A 17,537-nucleotide genomic window follows, 5' to 3' on the forward strand; every position below is an offset into this window, starting at 1 on the left:
TACTGTTGGCCTGGTTGTACAAAGGGCAGCCTGCTGAGAATCACAGCTTGAATGCAAGCACGGTCCTGTACTGTCCTCTTGTGGATTAGGTGCAGTAGTACAACTGACACTTATGCTAACATTTACATTATTAAAAAAATACATAGTTAACACCTCTCTTTGCCCCTTGCCTATTTGACATTTTACTTCATTTTATCTGAAACTATTGCTGTAGCTACTTTCTACTGCACCTCTCTGGAGAGTAGACAAGTCAAAAAGTATTGAGAGAATTAAGTTATAATAAGGTATTTTTTTCAATCAAAATTTTACATTTGGCTTAAGTGTGTTTTGCTCTTTGCCTTGCCCTGTTACTATTGTTCTGTAAATATGTGAAGTTACACAATTTACCTTTTCATTTATTTTACCTTTCATCCTTTTCTAAACAGTATTTCCAGAGACAGAATTTGTTTTTTTAAAGAAAGGATCATAATGATTAAAAACATTACCCGCTAAACTAAATATGATCCAGTGCAAATCTAGAACGGAAATGTAAACAAAATGTCTTCATTGACTAGTTTACCTGGTGTGGAGGCACTCAGCACTTTTGCCTCGCATTGACTGGTGGATCATGATGATCTCACTGTTGTTACCATGGGGATGGATGACAAATGAGGAGATCAACAGTCAAAAAACCATAAGAGCAGAGGGAGAAGAGGATGAATAGGAAAGAGAAGCTGTTGCTGATTACCACACACACACACACACACACGCACGCATGCACGCCACTGATTCACACACACTAAAACGCCACAGAATTTTCTTGAAAGGCCACAGATCTTTTGTCAAAACACTGCTCTAAAGTAACTTTCACAATCAATAAATAGCTACTGAATCACAAGGCCGACAGAAAACACTCTCCAAAAAGAGAAATTAGGTTAAATAATGGGCAGAAAAAAATATTCCAGAAAGGGTATTTCTAAACAAAATAATGTAACCTGTTTGGAAAAAATTAAGTTTCAGAGAGCAGACACACTTTTGCACACAAATAAGCAGTCATTTTAACACACACAAAAACACCCTGAATGAATAACTTTTCGGACAAACACTGGAATAAGATGTGATCTCAATTAATCTAATGACTAGACATATCACAAGCTGTCCTCACACAGAGACACACACCTGTCTTCCAGGTACTCCTCCTCCTGGTGGCGTCCTCTGGGAGCGTCATAGAAGCGGGTCGGAGAACGAGGACGACGAGAGTGAGGAAGCTCATCATCCAAACTCCTGGAGGGAAGGAAGGAAGGCAGGCAGGCAGAAAGTAAGGAGGTAAGGAAGGAAGACTTATGTCAGGTTTGTGGTCAGGTGGTATTTCAGCAGATTCTTGGCAGTGCTCATTTGGCTCAGCCAGTGAAAGCAGAGCTGGCAGGACTATGTGTTCTGCATCAGACAGACATTTCATTAGTAGATGGACTGTTCGCTACCTTCCAACAAACTCTCTCATTCCTCCTCCCTCTAACTGCAGAGTTGCTTTTACCCAAAGCACTTTAGTTGGGTCCTTTATTAGTAATCATCATTAGACATCAGGCTATGCCACCCACCTCTAAGACTAACAGTACATGACTGTACGCCCTTCTATCTCAATCCATACACATATCTGTGTCATAGAAGTGAGCAAAAAGTCCAAAGCAGTGTATTGACTTTAAGTATATACTGTATACATACTATGGCTAAGCATGACGTTGGATGTTTTGCAGCCAACTTCAAAGCTTTTATGAGTTCACGTTAAAGATCCTCAAATTGATTAATGTCTCAAGTTGCTCCTTGAAAATAAAATATTGTCTCCAACATCTAACCAACCCTCCCTCACCTCTGGGTGGGAACGTTGGGTGGCCGTGACCGAATTCGCCCCTGCTCCTCGCGGTGTGGGGAGACCGAGCGGGATCGTATGTGATGGGCGGGCGTCCTCTGCTGCTCTGGCACCTCCAGAGTAGATGTAGACTCCCTTTGCCTTTCCCTTCCTCGCCCATCTGCTGCTTGTTGAGAATGGTCAAGCATGTGAACACATATTCATATACACCCACACACACACACCAATGAGTATATAAGAAAATAAATAAAATATTTACAGCGTCAATTTGTGTAATCATGGAAAATGAAAGCCAAGAGACCTCAGCATTTGCAAAACTGTAGACTTGACCCTAAACTCTGAGTGTATTTTTATTTTCACTTCTAATTATCTAGAGCCAGAAACTCAAATCCATCGAAAAAGTACAAAAAGTCTAATGGTCAATTCCCCTTTGTTAGTTTATATTTAGTTTAAAGGCACCAAAATCCGCCATGCACCCTATAGATCATTGTTACAAAGTGTGCTCTGTGCTTTGAACTTTCATTACTTGTATCTACACTGTGAGGACATGTGAGCCTTTTACAGTAATAAAACCTTGCTAATGGCTTCAAAATTATGCCCTGAAGATTCCTGGTACAATTCAATATGGCTAATGTAGCCAGGAAGGATGGCTAATGTCTTCCCGCTGAGGTGTGTCAGGTTTTTTTTTCTGTTCAATGTCTTATCATCTACTACATGTACTGCCAAAGTATATCCCATTAAATTATTCTAGTGACCTGCTACCTAACAACACACAAGTTTGAAATTTAGTAGCCTGTCACCCCAAGTGTCTGCAGCTACAGGTCATAAACCCTACCAAACAAATATGTTTAGTTTTAATTAGTTATTTGATGCTATAAAAACAGAATGAAAATGACAATGGGAGGAAGTTGAGGCGCGTTGTCTATATACAGGCTATGGTTAAGAGTTTACAACTCTTAAATTAATGTCTTTGTCAACATGTTAGCATGGAGCCTGATACCACTGAGTATATTGTGTGGCAACTTCAACAGAAAAATCTGTCTGAAGGCTACAGAGTATAATAGTAGAATTGCAGCCAGGAATTTTTCATTACTGTGTGCTATATTCTTATAAAGTAGTTTTTAAAGAAGTTTTTCTATGGTGGTGTGGTAGAACTATATCAGAGGAAAGAAATATAAAAACAGTGACTAATCAGCCTTGAAGAGGTCTGTGGGACTATGTCCGGCTTTGTTATGATTCCAAAATCACTGGCTTCATTTCCAAGAGAACAGCACCTCAAACTCTCAGGGTGGGCCATTAGCCATACTTTATACAGTGCTACAAAGGCTTTTCATTCATTCCTACCATTCATGTAAATTAAAAGTTGGTCAAAGTGATGTGGTGTATTATTCCATCCCTTGAGTCTTCTATTAACTTTTGCACTCATTGACAATTAACATAGATAGACCATAGATTTCAACTGATACAGCGGATATTTTTGATGAGCTCTGCCCAATGGCAATTGGATCATGGAGCACTGATGCTAAATCCTGGATATTCATAATATTGATTCTAAAATGTTTCCCCTCACTTACTTACATAACTTGTGATCAATATGTTAATTGATTACATCAGATTCATTTAGAATACCCCAACAGTTAATGATCAGAACAATATGTCATCTGGTGCTTTTAATAGCCCAGATCTGTCAATACAAATCTATACCCTAACACACAAAGACAAACACTCAGACACAGACTTTTACATTTTACGAACGTGCACGAATATTCACACAAACACAGAGAAAGGGATGTGTGTTTTAGCATGCATGCTAATACCAACTCAACATTTCAGTCTGCAACTGGTTAGGGAATTAACATCAGCAAACTGTATTTCAAATTGAGAATTAGTTTCACTAACTGAAGCATGAAGGCTGCTCGGTTTCCACTCCATGCAAACATGTTGTCTACAAACATGATCATTTCAGATCCTATTTTTGTTTGCGTGCACGTCTGTGTGAGTGTTGTTCACGAGTGAATGTGGTCCTCGTGAACAACACTCACACAGACACACGCTCAGACGCTCAGACGCTCAGACGCTCAGACGCTCAGACGCTCAGACGCTCAGACGCTCAGACTTACGCTGTAGTTTCTTGCCAGGGGTGTCTGTGTGTGTGTGTCGCCGGGGAAGGTACGGGGAGGCTCGGGGCAGCGGTATGGATGATACATCGTGGGTTTGGAGTGGATACCAGTGAGGCTTGTCGTCCAGTAAGGCTGTCTCCAGCTCTATCAGGACCTGTTCATGTCATGATACACATAGTGGATATATGTGGAATGTTTTCTTGACAGATGTTGGGCCCTTAATAACAATAATTCATGGCTTCACACTATTCTCGAATAATATCAGATTAACTGAAGCTCCTGATCTGTATCTGCATGATTTCATGTAATGTATTGCAATTGGGTAATTGCATGAATCTCGTTTCTCATAAGTCTGAGAGAAATAGCTCTATGATGAGTATCACTAGTTAATGCTACAAAGTGACACTGTGACAACTTTGTGACATCATAAAATAACATGGTTATTGAATTGTTACCTAATATACACTTGTTGCTGACATGGTGGGTATGTGTGATGTCTAACATTAACTTTAAGCTAACTGACACAAAAAAATCAAATGGTAACATGAATGATGTATATGGTCCCTTGAAAACAAACCAAATAGTAAAAAATTAAATAACAAGCTAATTTGATTGATCACCATAAGGTGCACACGAAACATGACAATTTGCAGAGACGTCACCAAGGTAACTACCGTGATTCAGACCCACAATAATCCTGAGATGGCATGTCAAGAACATGTGGAAAGGACAATAATTCAGCGCTACAAACCGAAAGGAGATCAAACCTTCATTGTGTGTGTGTTACCTCTCCCATAAAGATGCTGTCTTCCTCTGGAGACCTGGGTTGGTCCCACAAAGTCATCTCCAGCATGTGGTTGCGGAAATCCCTGCGATGGACATGAGTGTAGACGAATGTCTGGTTCCACTTGGGCTCGCAGGTCTTCTTTACTGCTCTCGTCCTTCGTTTGCTCTTGTCACTGTGTTACACAAAACAGACCCTCAGCCTCGGCAGTCGAGTTCCTGGGACTCACTGTTATCGTTTGTCCCGTGGTCAAATTAAATAACTAAAACTTCCTAGAAGCTAAACATACTCCACTTATGTAACTTGTGTAAGCCGGGATGAATTTACAGGTTGAGGTTTCAGTTTAAATAGAGTATTTGTACCCAAGCACCTTAAAAGGTGCTGTAACCTGCAGTTTCTCAAATGGTCACTAGATGCTGCCTCTAACTCAACTCTGACTGTGTTGTAAAAATTAACTGATCACGTGTTAAATATATATTGTTTAATTAAGAAAAATATTGCTTACAAAGGGTTCTCAATATCACAGCCACTTGTGATTGCTGCCTGATCGTCCTAACCTGGCTTCTTCTCTTTTTACCAGATTACATGGCTCCAATTGATTAACTAATATGGCAGTAAATAATAAATCAAGGCTTCAGTATTTGAATAGTTTTTGTACTATGTAGACAGGAGAAGTACTTTCTTTTCACTGATTATTCTGTGGTTCCAATTCATCTGAAGTCTTTGCTAATACTGATGTGACCCACTAGATTCCATTTTAAAGCAATGTGCAAAAGCAGTCTATTGTGATTCAACTTAATCTGTTGGGAGTCCTAATCTTAATCTGCTGGAGTACCTGCGGTCAGGGAGGAAGTACATTTTGACGTAGGGGCTCCTGGGCCTCCCGTCAGGCCGAAGCGAAAGCTCTACAGCCTGCAGCACGTTGACTATTAGCTGGTGACCGACTTTGTCATACCACAGCTTCACCTGAGCAGGAAACACATAAAAAAAACAATGGGGATGCTGCATCTTTTCTTCAGAAACACATTGACATCCTGACACACTTCATGAGGTACACACTCACTGAGAGTTGCCCTGGCATTAACTGTGGAGCATCTTGGAGCATCCCGGGGCTGGAGGGAGACAGGACATTTAAGGACGGCCTCTCCATCTTCTGTGACTCAAAAGAACTGGAACCTGCTAGGAAGACAGAAGACGAAAAGATATTGTGGACAAATAAGTCAAGTTGTTTAGCCAAGAGTCGGAGGAATAATGTGAGGAATTGAGTGAGTGGAGAGGCAATCTGGTTCAACTCCAAAATGAAGAGTGAGTTCATGTAATATGCAGCATTAAGAGTTCCCTTTAATGTCACATCGGAAAAAGGGGAGCATAGCTAACATGTCAGGATGACAAATGACTAGGCTTATGTCCTACTTTGAGTCCAATAATTTTTTGTTTATAAATACTGAGCAGTATATAGGTGGTTTATGATCAAATATAATGATTTATGTGGAAACCCATTTTCGTACTTTTGACATCCATCATAGACGGATGACGTCTAAAGTCTTCACTCTTTCTTCCATCATTAAAAGTAGCTATGGAACTGAGTTATGGCCATTATTAATACATTTGAAGGCATAGAATGTCAACACACTGGTCCTCGTTCAAGAACTAGTTGTACAGACATTAATTCTCAAGTGGCCCATGTGACGGGCATTCACCTACTTTCTCAAGCTTAGAACAAAATTCACAAATGGTCCAGAGCTGTCGTAGGAGTCGTGACCGGAGAAGACTGCACTTCTTCACAGGGGGAAAACTTTTATTTATATTCTGTATACCATGGTGGCATGTAAATTTAATGAGAGATTTGTACTGGCACATTTGCTCACAGCAGCTATAGCATTTCAGTCTGTTAGGAGAATCCTCCCACTTCGACAGCTGCCTCAGTCTTGATGCAGGTTGTTGTCTCCCATCATACTCGGTTGCTCCCGACAGTGTAAAATTACCCACTGTAGACCGTAATATTCTCTAGTGAAGTCAAATATCTCATTGACTGTCGTGCATATTAGTCATTGACAACAGAACTGCAACAGAACAGTGACTGCAAATCCTTAGCTGCCGTTTTCCCAAAATGGTTCATATCAGACAAAGTATAATGTACTGTATATATAAAACAGATAATACAGACAGACGTACAAACACAGATATGTTCCACCATCCAATGGGTGATACCTACTAGATTCTAACGGAGGGTGGGACGTGTCGGGGATTCTTGGGATATCACTGGAAAAGAAGCAGCAACAAAGACACATGTCAGTCACTCTCTCACTAACATCTGGCTGGATTAAATAAATTTAGTGTTCTTGATGCACAGGCTTACATGCATATTAATGTAGTAGCAGTTTACTGGAAGAAAGTAGCACTGGAATTAAAAGTTATTTTGAGACTAAAATGTCATAAAACAGAGAGGCAAAGGGAAGAGGTGAGTTGAGCCAAACTCTTCTCCTGACTGCAGTGTTTCCCATACTCATTCAGGTATTTCTGTCGGGCCAATCAGCATCTGAAATAATAACGTACGAGCACCTCTGCCCAGACTGTGGCTCAAGTCTGTCGACAACGAGATCGAGGATCCCACGGGAAACACCAGAATCCACTGTACCAGCTTTGTGTCAGAAAGCATGGTAATCTATATAACTCTTATCAGTGTACGTTGTCAATTTAAATTCCAAAATCTTAATGTGGGAAGGTTACGTATTTCAACTTTGCAACCCTTCGATAGATATGTGTTGTTGTTCTTTACAATTTATATTTCCTCACTTTCTTTCAGAGATTTAGATGTACAAAGTACAGGTCTGGAGTTGTGGCATAGTTATCCTAGCTTAGCATAAATGCTGACAGCAGTTAGGCTAATCAACTCTAGCTCTGTACTTATTGTTTGAACATGAGATTGATATCCATTTTATTATTTCTCTCTCAGAAACAATGCAAAAAAAGGTTAAATATTTAAAATGTGTATTTAATTTTCAATTTAACTTCTGGTTTTAAATTCAGACATTACACTGACAAGTGTTTCATGGACTCTAGGCAGCCTCGGAGCCCATTCAAAAAACAAAATATTGAAAGCATATGACTGAAATGAAATAAAATTGCTTGCTTTATGAATCCCAATGGACCAACTTTCAAACCAAAGATAAGAGCAGAAAAGAGCATTTTTATTCAACGCTGCTACATTTCACTTTGGGATCCTCAGACTTTACCAGGGGTAAAAGAGAGGAATCCCAGGCGCTAAGAAGCTTGCAATAGCAATGCTATACATTGATTGGCATTTCCCATTGGCCATTTTGCATCAGTTCAAGTCAAATTTCAGTTAAATTTAATTTGAAATGACAAATTCGAGAAATTTTCAACAAAGCCAATATTTGCATCAATTGGCATCCCTACTGAATCCACTGAATTCAGATTGGTTCACTCAGAGATGCAAAATGGCGCCAGCAAAACTCCAATTGTTTCCAAATGCGGGGAAGAAATAAAGGGTTTTTAATAAAATGGGCAGATTACTTACTGATATTTTCTACACACCCTTCGCGAGTGTTTGGAAAGAAATTAATACATTCAACTTTTTTTTCATCAAAGAGCAAATGAGGTTAAATCTTAAGAAAAGCTGCAATACCTTGAATAAATAGTCTAATATAAACCCATTACAATGAGCTCATCTTAGAACAAAAATTTGTTAAAGCGCTGAAGCAAAACTTGTACAGGACAAAAAATACCTTGAGCCATGATATCATTAATTTGAGATTATGACAGAATTCAAAGAATTCTCTAGAATTGTAGGTCCGATCCAAGGTGGTGTCCTGTGACATTTTTATCTGTACATTCCTAATCATATTGAAAAAACTAATAAATATAAATTACGGACAGAGTTATACAATTTATCACTAATTACACACACACATATATATATATATATATATATATATATATACATGACTTGACACTTTAGTTATAGCTACAGCAGATCAGTGCAAACATCAGATAGACAGAATCATCAAAATAAGAAAAATATACAAAATATATTGTTACAAAAAAATACATGTAAAAATAGGTGTCAAATCTGCATAAAAGACATGTTAAGACTTTGCACAGAATAATTAAATATTTCCCTCTGACAGTCTGAGTTAAATGAATCTGTACCTCATTTTAAATTAATATGAATTAATAAACTTATAAAGACCACTGTGGCAATTCTCTTGAATCAATACATTGTAAAGTGAATTTTCCTTTATAGCCAACAATAATTGTAGAGAACAAGTAACTCGGGCTTAGATGGATGAACTTTAAAAAATAAAATAAAATACTACACTGCATTCACAAATGACCATCTTGGCCTCAAAACTATCTAATGTAGCCGCTTTGTCTCTTTTATAGTTTACAGACGTTTTTATTTGGTCGATAATTATTCACCTCATACCATCCCAACAAATAAACACAGGTGCTTTTTTTTTTTAAAGTGATGTATGAGACAGAGCGGAGTTCTCCTGTTCAAACCCTGGCAGCAGCAGGTAATGTTTTTTAAAAAAAAATTATATTTTGAATGCAGTCACAGTCGCAGTCAGAATACAAATATATGTCCCTGTCTTCCATCTTATCTGACGTCGGCCAACCCAGAGTCTGAGCCTCTGTCAACACTGTTGCTTCGAGTAAGGGTTAAATTCAATGCAACACAAGATTGGAGACTGATTGATGAAAATAAAGCAGTGCATTTTTCACATTCCTGACTTACCCAATAGGCCTGGATACCACCAGCTCCACTTGAGGCTCAGCTTGAGACTCTAGAATGATGTTGTAAACTTCCTTCATCGTCGCCCCTGGTAACAGCTTGCCGTTCCACTGCAAAACCTCATCCCCTGAAATCAGATATGGATTAACGTGGGCAAATGCTTGTGATTGTGCTTTTTATACGAGCAGCAAGTTGGACATGAGGGTTCTACATGTATCGGCAGGTTTTCAAAAGACATCTCTTATTCAAATCCTTATGGCTTTCCCTGTATTATGAGGACCTGCAAGCAGTGTGACTGCTGCGATGGTTTAGGCTACCTGCTCGAAGATGTCCCACCACGTCAGCCAGACTGCCCTTCTTGACTTTAGTGATGAAGGCACCTAATCTCCCCGACTCTGTTACTCTGCCTCCCACCACCTAAAGCGAAGGAGAGAGAAAGTGAAATTAGTGTGGTATCCATTATATCAGGGGTTAGACATCAGTGACTGAATACTGTTTGTAAAATAATATCACAACACGCAAGTGTGTGCGTTGACTTTGTTTTTCCCACTCCACTCTGACCTTTAACCCCAGCAGAGCCCCAGCTTCTTTAGGCATTGCAGTGCCCCTCTTGCTGAGGGTGATTCGTCCAATTAGATGGTCTCCCTCCTTAGATGGCTGCCAGGTTACAGGATGCTGCAACGAGAGACAACAGGATTCATGTACAGATGCCCACACTGACACTCTAGCGCTGTTCAGACATCCATCCTGAGATATCTCTAAAGATCAGAAAAAGAAACTTTCATCAATTACAAAGATGTAAGAGAACAGGAAATGTAGATTGAATAGTGATTAACACAGAAACTAGCACGTGACGACACCAAAGGCAGTCACACATATTGTACACTTCACATGCACATAAATGTTGACTGAACCATTATTTATCCTTAATGCAGATTTGAAAACCTGACATGAGGAAAAATGAAATGGTGACTTACATGCCATACACTGGGGTCATGTGGGTAACACTCCCAGTCACCTGCGAGAGAGAAAAGAGACCAGCTCAGACACTGTGGATGCTGAGGCAAAAAACGAATTACTCCCTTGACATCCCCTTCTATACGAGCACACATACATACAAGCACATACACCCATGCACACAGCAGACATTGTATACACAGCACATACCAGCCGGAGGCCTCTTATACATAGCTCGGCCAGATTTGGGGGCTCTTAAAATGGTATTTGTTTACAGTGGAGAGGGTTAAGTTTATTGAATAATCAGGCCTGGGCTAGAATTAGAAATGAATCACTGCAGCGGCAGGACACGGACTCAGAGTGATCTGTGATGACCCCAGAGGACAGATAAGTCTTTAAAATGCTTTGAATCCCTCGCAGATATTTTACAGATTAGATTCTGTGGATTTACACCGAGAGTAAAAAAAAATTTGATTATCGATGCTCAGCATGACATTCAATAACATGTTGCATGTCAAAAATCTATTAGAGAAGCAGAAAAGGAATAAAATTGCTTATTTTTTATATTCTTATAAACACAGAATTTGAAACATTTGTAATAATCTACAATCTAAATTTTTTTACTTTTACTTTTTTGCTATTAACTTTTGTCTAAAAATAATTTATTAATACAAGTTGTTTTTTACGGATTTGCGTTCTTTGTTCTACCATTTACTTCATTTCAAATATTTTAATTATTTAGAATTTTTAAAATGACATTTTTTTGTGCATTTGTTGAAAGCTTTTAAATTTGACTTTATTACAATTACTGAAGTGTCTGTATCCAACCATCTCAAAACAAGTTTCCTGCTTAAACATGTACATTTCATGTGCACTTAGATTTAAAAGACAGTTTTCTTTCTTTAAAGGCGAGTATTCTTTGTGCCACATAGACATAAAAATATAATTTTAGACTGGCCAGACTCCTGCTAACACCTTACAGTTGTTCAATGGGCATCTGCATCTCTGCCCCCATAAATTTATTTCAAATATTTTGAATATCTTATTTACAAATAAGCATGAATTTTTTTTTTTGCGATCTTAGAACATAATAGTGAGTGGAGTCTGTTTTTGTCAAACTTTCTCTAAGGCTTTCTGAAGATGGAGCAAGCTAAAGTACAGCATGCAACGTGAACAGTTCCATCTTTGTGACATTCGCTGGTGAAGACCGTATGATGCAGCTGAAAGCTTTGGAAGAAGCAGGTAAGTTGATTTTAGTTCCCTTAATTTGATAAAGGGGCACAGTTTGCCTCCAAATCCAACAGGTGCTTGTAGTAATGATAAAGCTGCAGTATGCGCACAGTCTAAAAATTATTTTCTTCATCGGTTTCTGTCAGGAATGCTCTCAACAGGAACTGGTGCATTTTCCTTATGTCCAGTGGGAATATTTGAGACTAATAGGGCAAAATTATTATCAATGGTTCAGCCCCAGCTCCTGTGCCAATCCAAACACACAGCCCCATCTGTACGCGTGCCGAGGAGGCGGTGATGAAATGTGTGCAGGACTTCAGCGACACTGTTATGACAGAGTAAAACAGAGCCAAGTGTTTCTAGGAGCCAGGAGGCGATGAGGTTAATGAGTTGTGACAACTTATAGTGACGTTATGTAATCTTAAGCAAACGCTCCGACGATGACAACAGAGCTCTCAATTTCCTAACTCAAGCGTGAACATCATTGTGTGTGCCACATGGGTCGAGTGACCTGAAAGAAATTAACAAAAAAACGAAGACAATTCTATTATTTTGTTTATTTTCTTAATTCAAGTTCTATTTATTTGGTTGTATTTGTAATTTTTTTTAATCAATTTATAGTCATTTATGATAAAGTTTATGGTTAAACTAAAATATCAAGCCTCAATTACATGTTCTTATCTTAAAGGTTTGATAACAACATCTTAGGAATCATTGAGATAAAAAAAAATACATATATACATACACACTTGCATGATATAGATATATATAGATATATAGATATATATCTATATATATTGGTGGATGTATTGTATTGGGAATCTTTAACTCCCTAATATCGATATCGCCCCCAAAAATCCATATTGTTCGGGCTCTACTTCCCATCAGAGGATGAGTTTGTGTGTAGGAGGATACTTGCACGGACCATAATGGGATCTCTACTGTACTGTGACTGCATATTTGTCGGTGTGCACGCGCATATTTTCCTCCACTGATCTTACAATGATTTACATGCCTGGACGCTTCTAGGCTGCCAGCAGCCACATCGCGGCACTGACCCTGCCTCAGTCTCGAGCTAAAAAAGGAAGCAGCATCTCGCTGCCACAGCGGTGTGTTTAAAAACCTGGGCTGACAGGACACACTCATACTAAACCTCCACTTGATCAATGTCACTGTGTCTGGTCCGGGTCCAGCCTGGTGCTGCAGGCAGCCCTCTGTTCCGTCGGACGCGCCACACTTTATTGATGTTTGCATCCGGTGACGCTGAAGCAATAATGTAGCATGAGCATGGCTATGGTCATTGTGCTTATTAAACACTGTCAAGGTTATTAGGTACGAACTGTAAAATGACATGAACTGTCATATTGTGGTAAATAAAAAGAAGAAAGACAGCAGAGAGGACTGAGTCGGTGATCACTGGACAATAAAGAACTATTCTATTTAAATATATCTATATTCATCCTCATCTTAGCATGAATGTATTTTAACAGAATTTACTCAAGTTTGCAAACATAACATATCATTAAAGGTAAAGTCACCTTAAACGTTTTAAATTTGCAGTATAGTTAGTTTTATATAGGTGGGAGTAATCCAGGTTTAGGAATGCGTTTGAAAACAATCATAACAACATCCATCAGTTATTGTGCAAAAATAATGGTTCATTGAAATTAATACTATGACTGTCTGGATCAGCCGACTTGTTGACAATCCAATGAATCCCTAAAGCCAGATCATTGGCGTGGCTAATAAAAGGTAACATATACTGTACTAAGTGCACCCAGAGGGGTGTTTCAAAACAGTGTCTCAAGATCCAAGAACTGTTTACTGTCATTTTAAGTCTGAATTAAGCCAATAAAAAAAAAAGGCAATGTGCGGAAAAACATGACAACAGACAATTTCTGGGGCTTGTGACAGTGACATAATTTCATTGTAAATGATTTGACTATAAGAGAACAGGTATTTCTAAGGTTTTAAGGAGTTTTCACTTTCACCTTATTACAAGGAAAGCAAAACAAATAAAACTGACAATATTCAAGTTAAATCATTTCTAAATTTCTCTCAAGCTCAATTAAGTATCTGTCTTATTGTGCAGATGAAATAACTTGTCTCTTCAGTGACATTGAACCTACATTGTAACCTACAACAGGACCACTGGTCATAAGCTGCAGCCAACACTAGAATTAAAGACAAGCAGAATAGTCCTCGACTGCACAGTGGTGAGCCCGAGTGCCTCGAATTGTTAGTAGTGAAGTGACTTAACCCAGCTCGGACATGACAAGGTTAGAGTGTAAACTGTGTTGTGTTCTCAGGCTCGGCGACATAGTCGGCTATGTGAGGCCATACGAGGTCAACACTAGGGGTCAGCCCGGGTTAAACTGCCCCATCACAGACACACTAACACACATGTATGCACAGTGTGGGATTGTGCCCCCTCCGGGCCAAGCTGAAAACAATACAACATGACACAGAGGCAAACATTACGGTACATACACAGGCTAACACACACACGCAAACACACACGCTTGTTAACATGCACAGTGGTGTACTGCATAGCTGCCCACTTTGACATTCAGACAGCTGGTCGTACACAAAAGTTGGAAAATGTGGGCAGGAGGTGCCGACGTTTCCTCAAAACACAGCCAGTGGAGCCAGAGTAGTTGTAGAGTGATAGTACAAAGTATAGATTTGAAGAACATACATCTTCGAGAATGAGTAGGTACATCAGAGCAGCCTTACCTGTCGTGATCACTGAACACAGAGTCAAAGCAGGGAGGTCTCTCCACATTCACAGAGGCTGAATGAAGACGGCAGACTGAGGCTGAACAGCTCCCGTCTGCACTTCTTACATTCACATCCCCTGACAGTGTGGGAGTGTTCAAACACACACGGGAATGCAATGCCACATTCACAACAATATAAATAGTTTTATGTCATTATTTCCTTCAATTAATACAATTACTGCACAGGTTGAAGAGGTTTGTAAATGGCTTGAGAACTGTAAATTGTATGTTAGTGAGATGTGTTTTTTTTATTATCCCTCATCTTAATGACCTAATCAGTGTGATTTACGACAGTATACTATAGTTGTAGGAGACACCGTGCGTACGCGTGCCTCGAGATTTGTAATGAAATAGAAAAATTAAATCAAGGCTACAGTTAAGTTGATGTCCCCCAGGGGTCACTCTGTGAGACATGCATTAACCTCAAGTCATTTCAGTAAAAGCTAGTGCACATTACAGTTTGAACGATTCTTTGTGGATTATATGTAAGCTCCTTTATTTATTATTTGTAACATGCCATGTAAGTATGCAGTATTGCGGTATTATAACCACTGTCTTCTGCCACCTCTTTACAAGTCTCCTTAACTTACAGGTGTGTGTGTGTAGAGTGAACTGATAAGCAGGCAGCTACATACAGAAGGCTTCCAAATGAAGAAAACACGTCTCTCTATGGATCATTTACTTCCTCCTCTGTGTCGAAGTGTTGCTACGAATGCTAATGTCTGTACTATATATGTATGTCTGTCCCAGGTCCATACTAAATAATATTTCGGGGTTTGTGTCAGTTGTGTATTCACTCTTGAAAAGTGAAAACATTAAGGGAACTCAAAAAGTCAGCTTGGGTTTTGAGTGTGCTTTGCTGAACACTACTGTCCCATAATGCATTGCAGACAGGAAATGAAAAAAAGGAAAAAAAATAATTGCAGGCGGTGATGAGAGACTTATACAGACAACAGATTTGCTATTCTCAAGTCAATGATGGTCCTATAACAATATTTTAGAGCAAGGATACTTGAACATGTGATGGGATGCCTACAGTAAGTTGTTATTACAGTTATAGATTTTTAGTTCTGACAGGCTTAAATTATATATGTAAGCAGTTGAAAAAATTGCCATAAAGCTACTGAGGTACTGAGACGGATCATTTCCTCAGATTTTCCTCAATATTAAATTCCCCCTAGCATCTCATGTGATGGATGAACGAACAAATGAACGGACAGATGTCAATGCTGTCCCTACGCTCTCTGAAATTAAACCCTCGCTGAAACAGGTTGTTTTTCATGGAAGCAAAGGGATGATTGATAACATTTCTAACCTCTCTCGCTGACACTTTCAATCTCCGCATCCTCACAGCTGCTGTACTCAGGCGTGGTCCCTCCTTCCTCCTCCGAACTGCTGACGCTGGTTTGTCTCTTCCCTCCAGCCCCCAGCCCTCGTTTTGACTTGTAGGGCCTCGGGGGTGGCGGACGAATTGATTCCGACTGGTCAGAGCTTAGCGAATCGTTGCGCAGCATGCTCTCAGCCTTCTCCCGTTTGGTCCGCCTCACTACAGGTCCCTGGCCGGGGGCCGAGGCAGGCCCCGGACCAGAAGGCTCTCTGAGGTCAGGGGGAGGTGCTTGCTGAGCAAGGTTGTGTTCATGCGGCCCACCAACCCCACCCACCGTCCTCTGACCAGGCCGAACGCCTTCCCCAAGCTCCCCTACTACTCCCATGCCACGACCCTGCATGGGCACAGGGTGTCCTCGGCCTCCAGGAGGGACCAGCCCTGCTTGGCAAGCGGTGGCACCGTTGTGGTCCACGTGGCGGTAGCCCCCCTCTTCTGTCCGCCTTACTCCGCCACCTCCTCCCACTGGATCATGCTCCAGAGAGCGACCCTTTGTCAGTCGCCGGCTTTCCCTGCGCTCCCTGGACTCCCCCCGGAGGTCCCGGTCCATGGAGACCTGGGTCTGCAGCCTGGGCTGGACTGGTCGCCGCTCCCCTCGACCAACTCCTCCACCTCCCCGTCCATTTCTCCTGAGGGATAATCAATGTGGGGACATAGGGAAAGAAAAAGTCAAGATTTGTTGAAAAACTAAATTTTGTATTTCAGGCACATAGATTATTGGATACTGTATTTACATTCTTTGTAAAGAATTGTTGTATCATCTAAGCTCATTGGTATGATTTTACATCCATCACCACTTCATTGTTAACATTAATTTCCATTAATAGAAAGTCATGAGTGACAACACTTTCTACAATCCTGTGTTTTGGCACTGGCTGCTTTCTTCCATCACACTTCCAGTAGCATAGGAAACAAAAACACAGACTGCTTTCTTAAGAACGATCATGAATGCAGCAGATAAAGCTCAGCAGAACAAATATTAACATATTTCACGAGAGTGACCTTCTGCGGCTCAGAGAACAAAAGTTGAGCTACACTCCACCAATTTCACACATCAAAACGACTTTTACCAGTCATGGTAAGAACTACTCTGGAGGATTTTCCAGGATTTTCCTGGAAGGGTTGGTGTAAACAAATGAGACTACCGAGTTACATTATGGGATTTGTAGGAGCCAGTGGTTTTGTAGATTGACCCACACTATGGACTAAATAGTGTCATATCCTTTCCTAGTTAGATCTTTTTTTTTTATCTGTCTCACGTCCTCTGGTTTTAAGTGGAGTGCTGAATTGCTGGAATATCCCTTTAAGGTAATAAACACAAACACAGTAACAGTATTGTTTGCTACACTATATTCTCTCTCTTTAAAGTGACTGATTGTTGTTCTGAAGAGAGCAGTTTGTTTTCAAGCTACTGTTTGAATGGACGCAGTACTGGATGCCGAGGCTCTCAGTCATTTATGCGGAGACGATCTGTCATTTAAAAAAACCAAAAATTCAGGTATTTTTCTGTGCGTCTCCAAAATGTGGTCAGCTGTGTCCCGTTTGCTTTAATTAGCTTTTCTTATGACTTAAATTAAGTGCACGTCTAAGATCACTACAATGAAGGTATTACTTAATCATCTTTTATGCACACGTCAGTTGCGTAGCTAAAAAAAAAATCTCAACGTTTTTCAATAA

General features: G+C 40.0%; 1 protein-coding gene across 26 annotated transcripts in view; it reads right to left on the minus strand.

The window, feature by feature from the left end:
* LOC118284298 (regulating synaptic membrane exocytosis protein 1-like) overlaps positions 1–17,537 on the minus strand; it is a 68,528-nt gene that overhangs the window by 14,357 nt on the left and 36,634 nt on the right. For 12 of the 26 annotated variants that reach the window (XM_047335001.1, XM_047335007.1, XM_047335005.1 and 9 more), the window contains 14 exons: positions 15,792–16,489; positions 10,487–10,527; positions 10,071–10,184; positions 9,827–9,926; positions 9,513–9,636; positions 8,292–8,309; positions 6,966–7,012; positions 5,814–5,929; positions 5,586–5,716; positions 4,754–4,925; positions 3,967–4,120; positions 1,847–2,012; positions 1,159–1,263; positions 560–619 (listed from right to left, as the gene is read on the minus strand). In XM_047335001.1, coding sequence (XP_047190957.1) covers positions 560–619; positions 1,159–1,263; positions 1,847–2,012; positions 3,967–4,120; positions 4,754–4,925; positions 5,586–5,716; positions 5,814–5,929; positions 6,966–7,012; positions 8,292–8,309; positions 9,513–9,636; positions 9,827–9,926; positions 10,071–10,184; positions 10,487–10,527; positions 15,792–16,489 — 2,046 coding nt within the window. The remainder of the gene's footprint in view (positions 1–559; positions 620–1,158; positions 1,264–1,846; positions 2,013–3,966; positions 4,121–4,753; positions 4,926–5,585; positions 5,717–5,813; positions 5,930–6,965; positions 7,013–8,291; positions 8,310–9,512; positions 9,637–9,826; positions 9,927–10,070; positions 10,185–10,486; positions 10,528–15,791; positions 16,490–17,537) is intronic. The other 14 variants (XM_047335011.1, XM_047335008.1, XM_047335006.1 and 11 more) reach the window with 6 other exon arrangements.

Source organism: Scophthalmus maximus, chromosome 10 (genome assembly GCF_022379125.1).
Source record: "Scophthalmus maximus strain ysfricsl-2021 chromosome 10, ASM2237912v1, whole genome shotgun sequence".
Taxonomy (NCBI): domain Eukaryota; kingdom Metazoa; phylum Chordata; class Actinopteri; order Pleuronectiformes; family Scophthalmidae; genus Scophthalmus; species Scophthalmus maximus.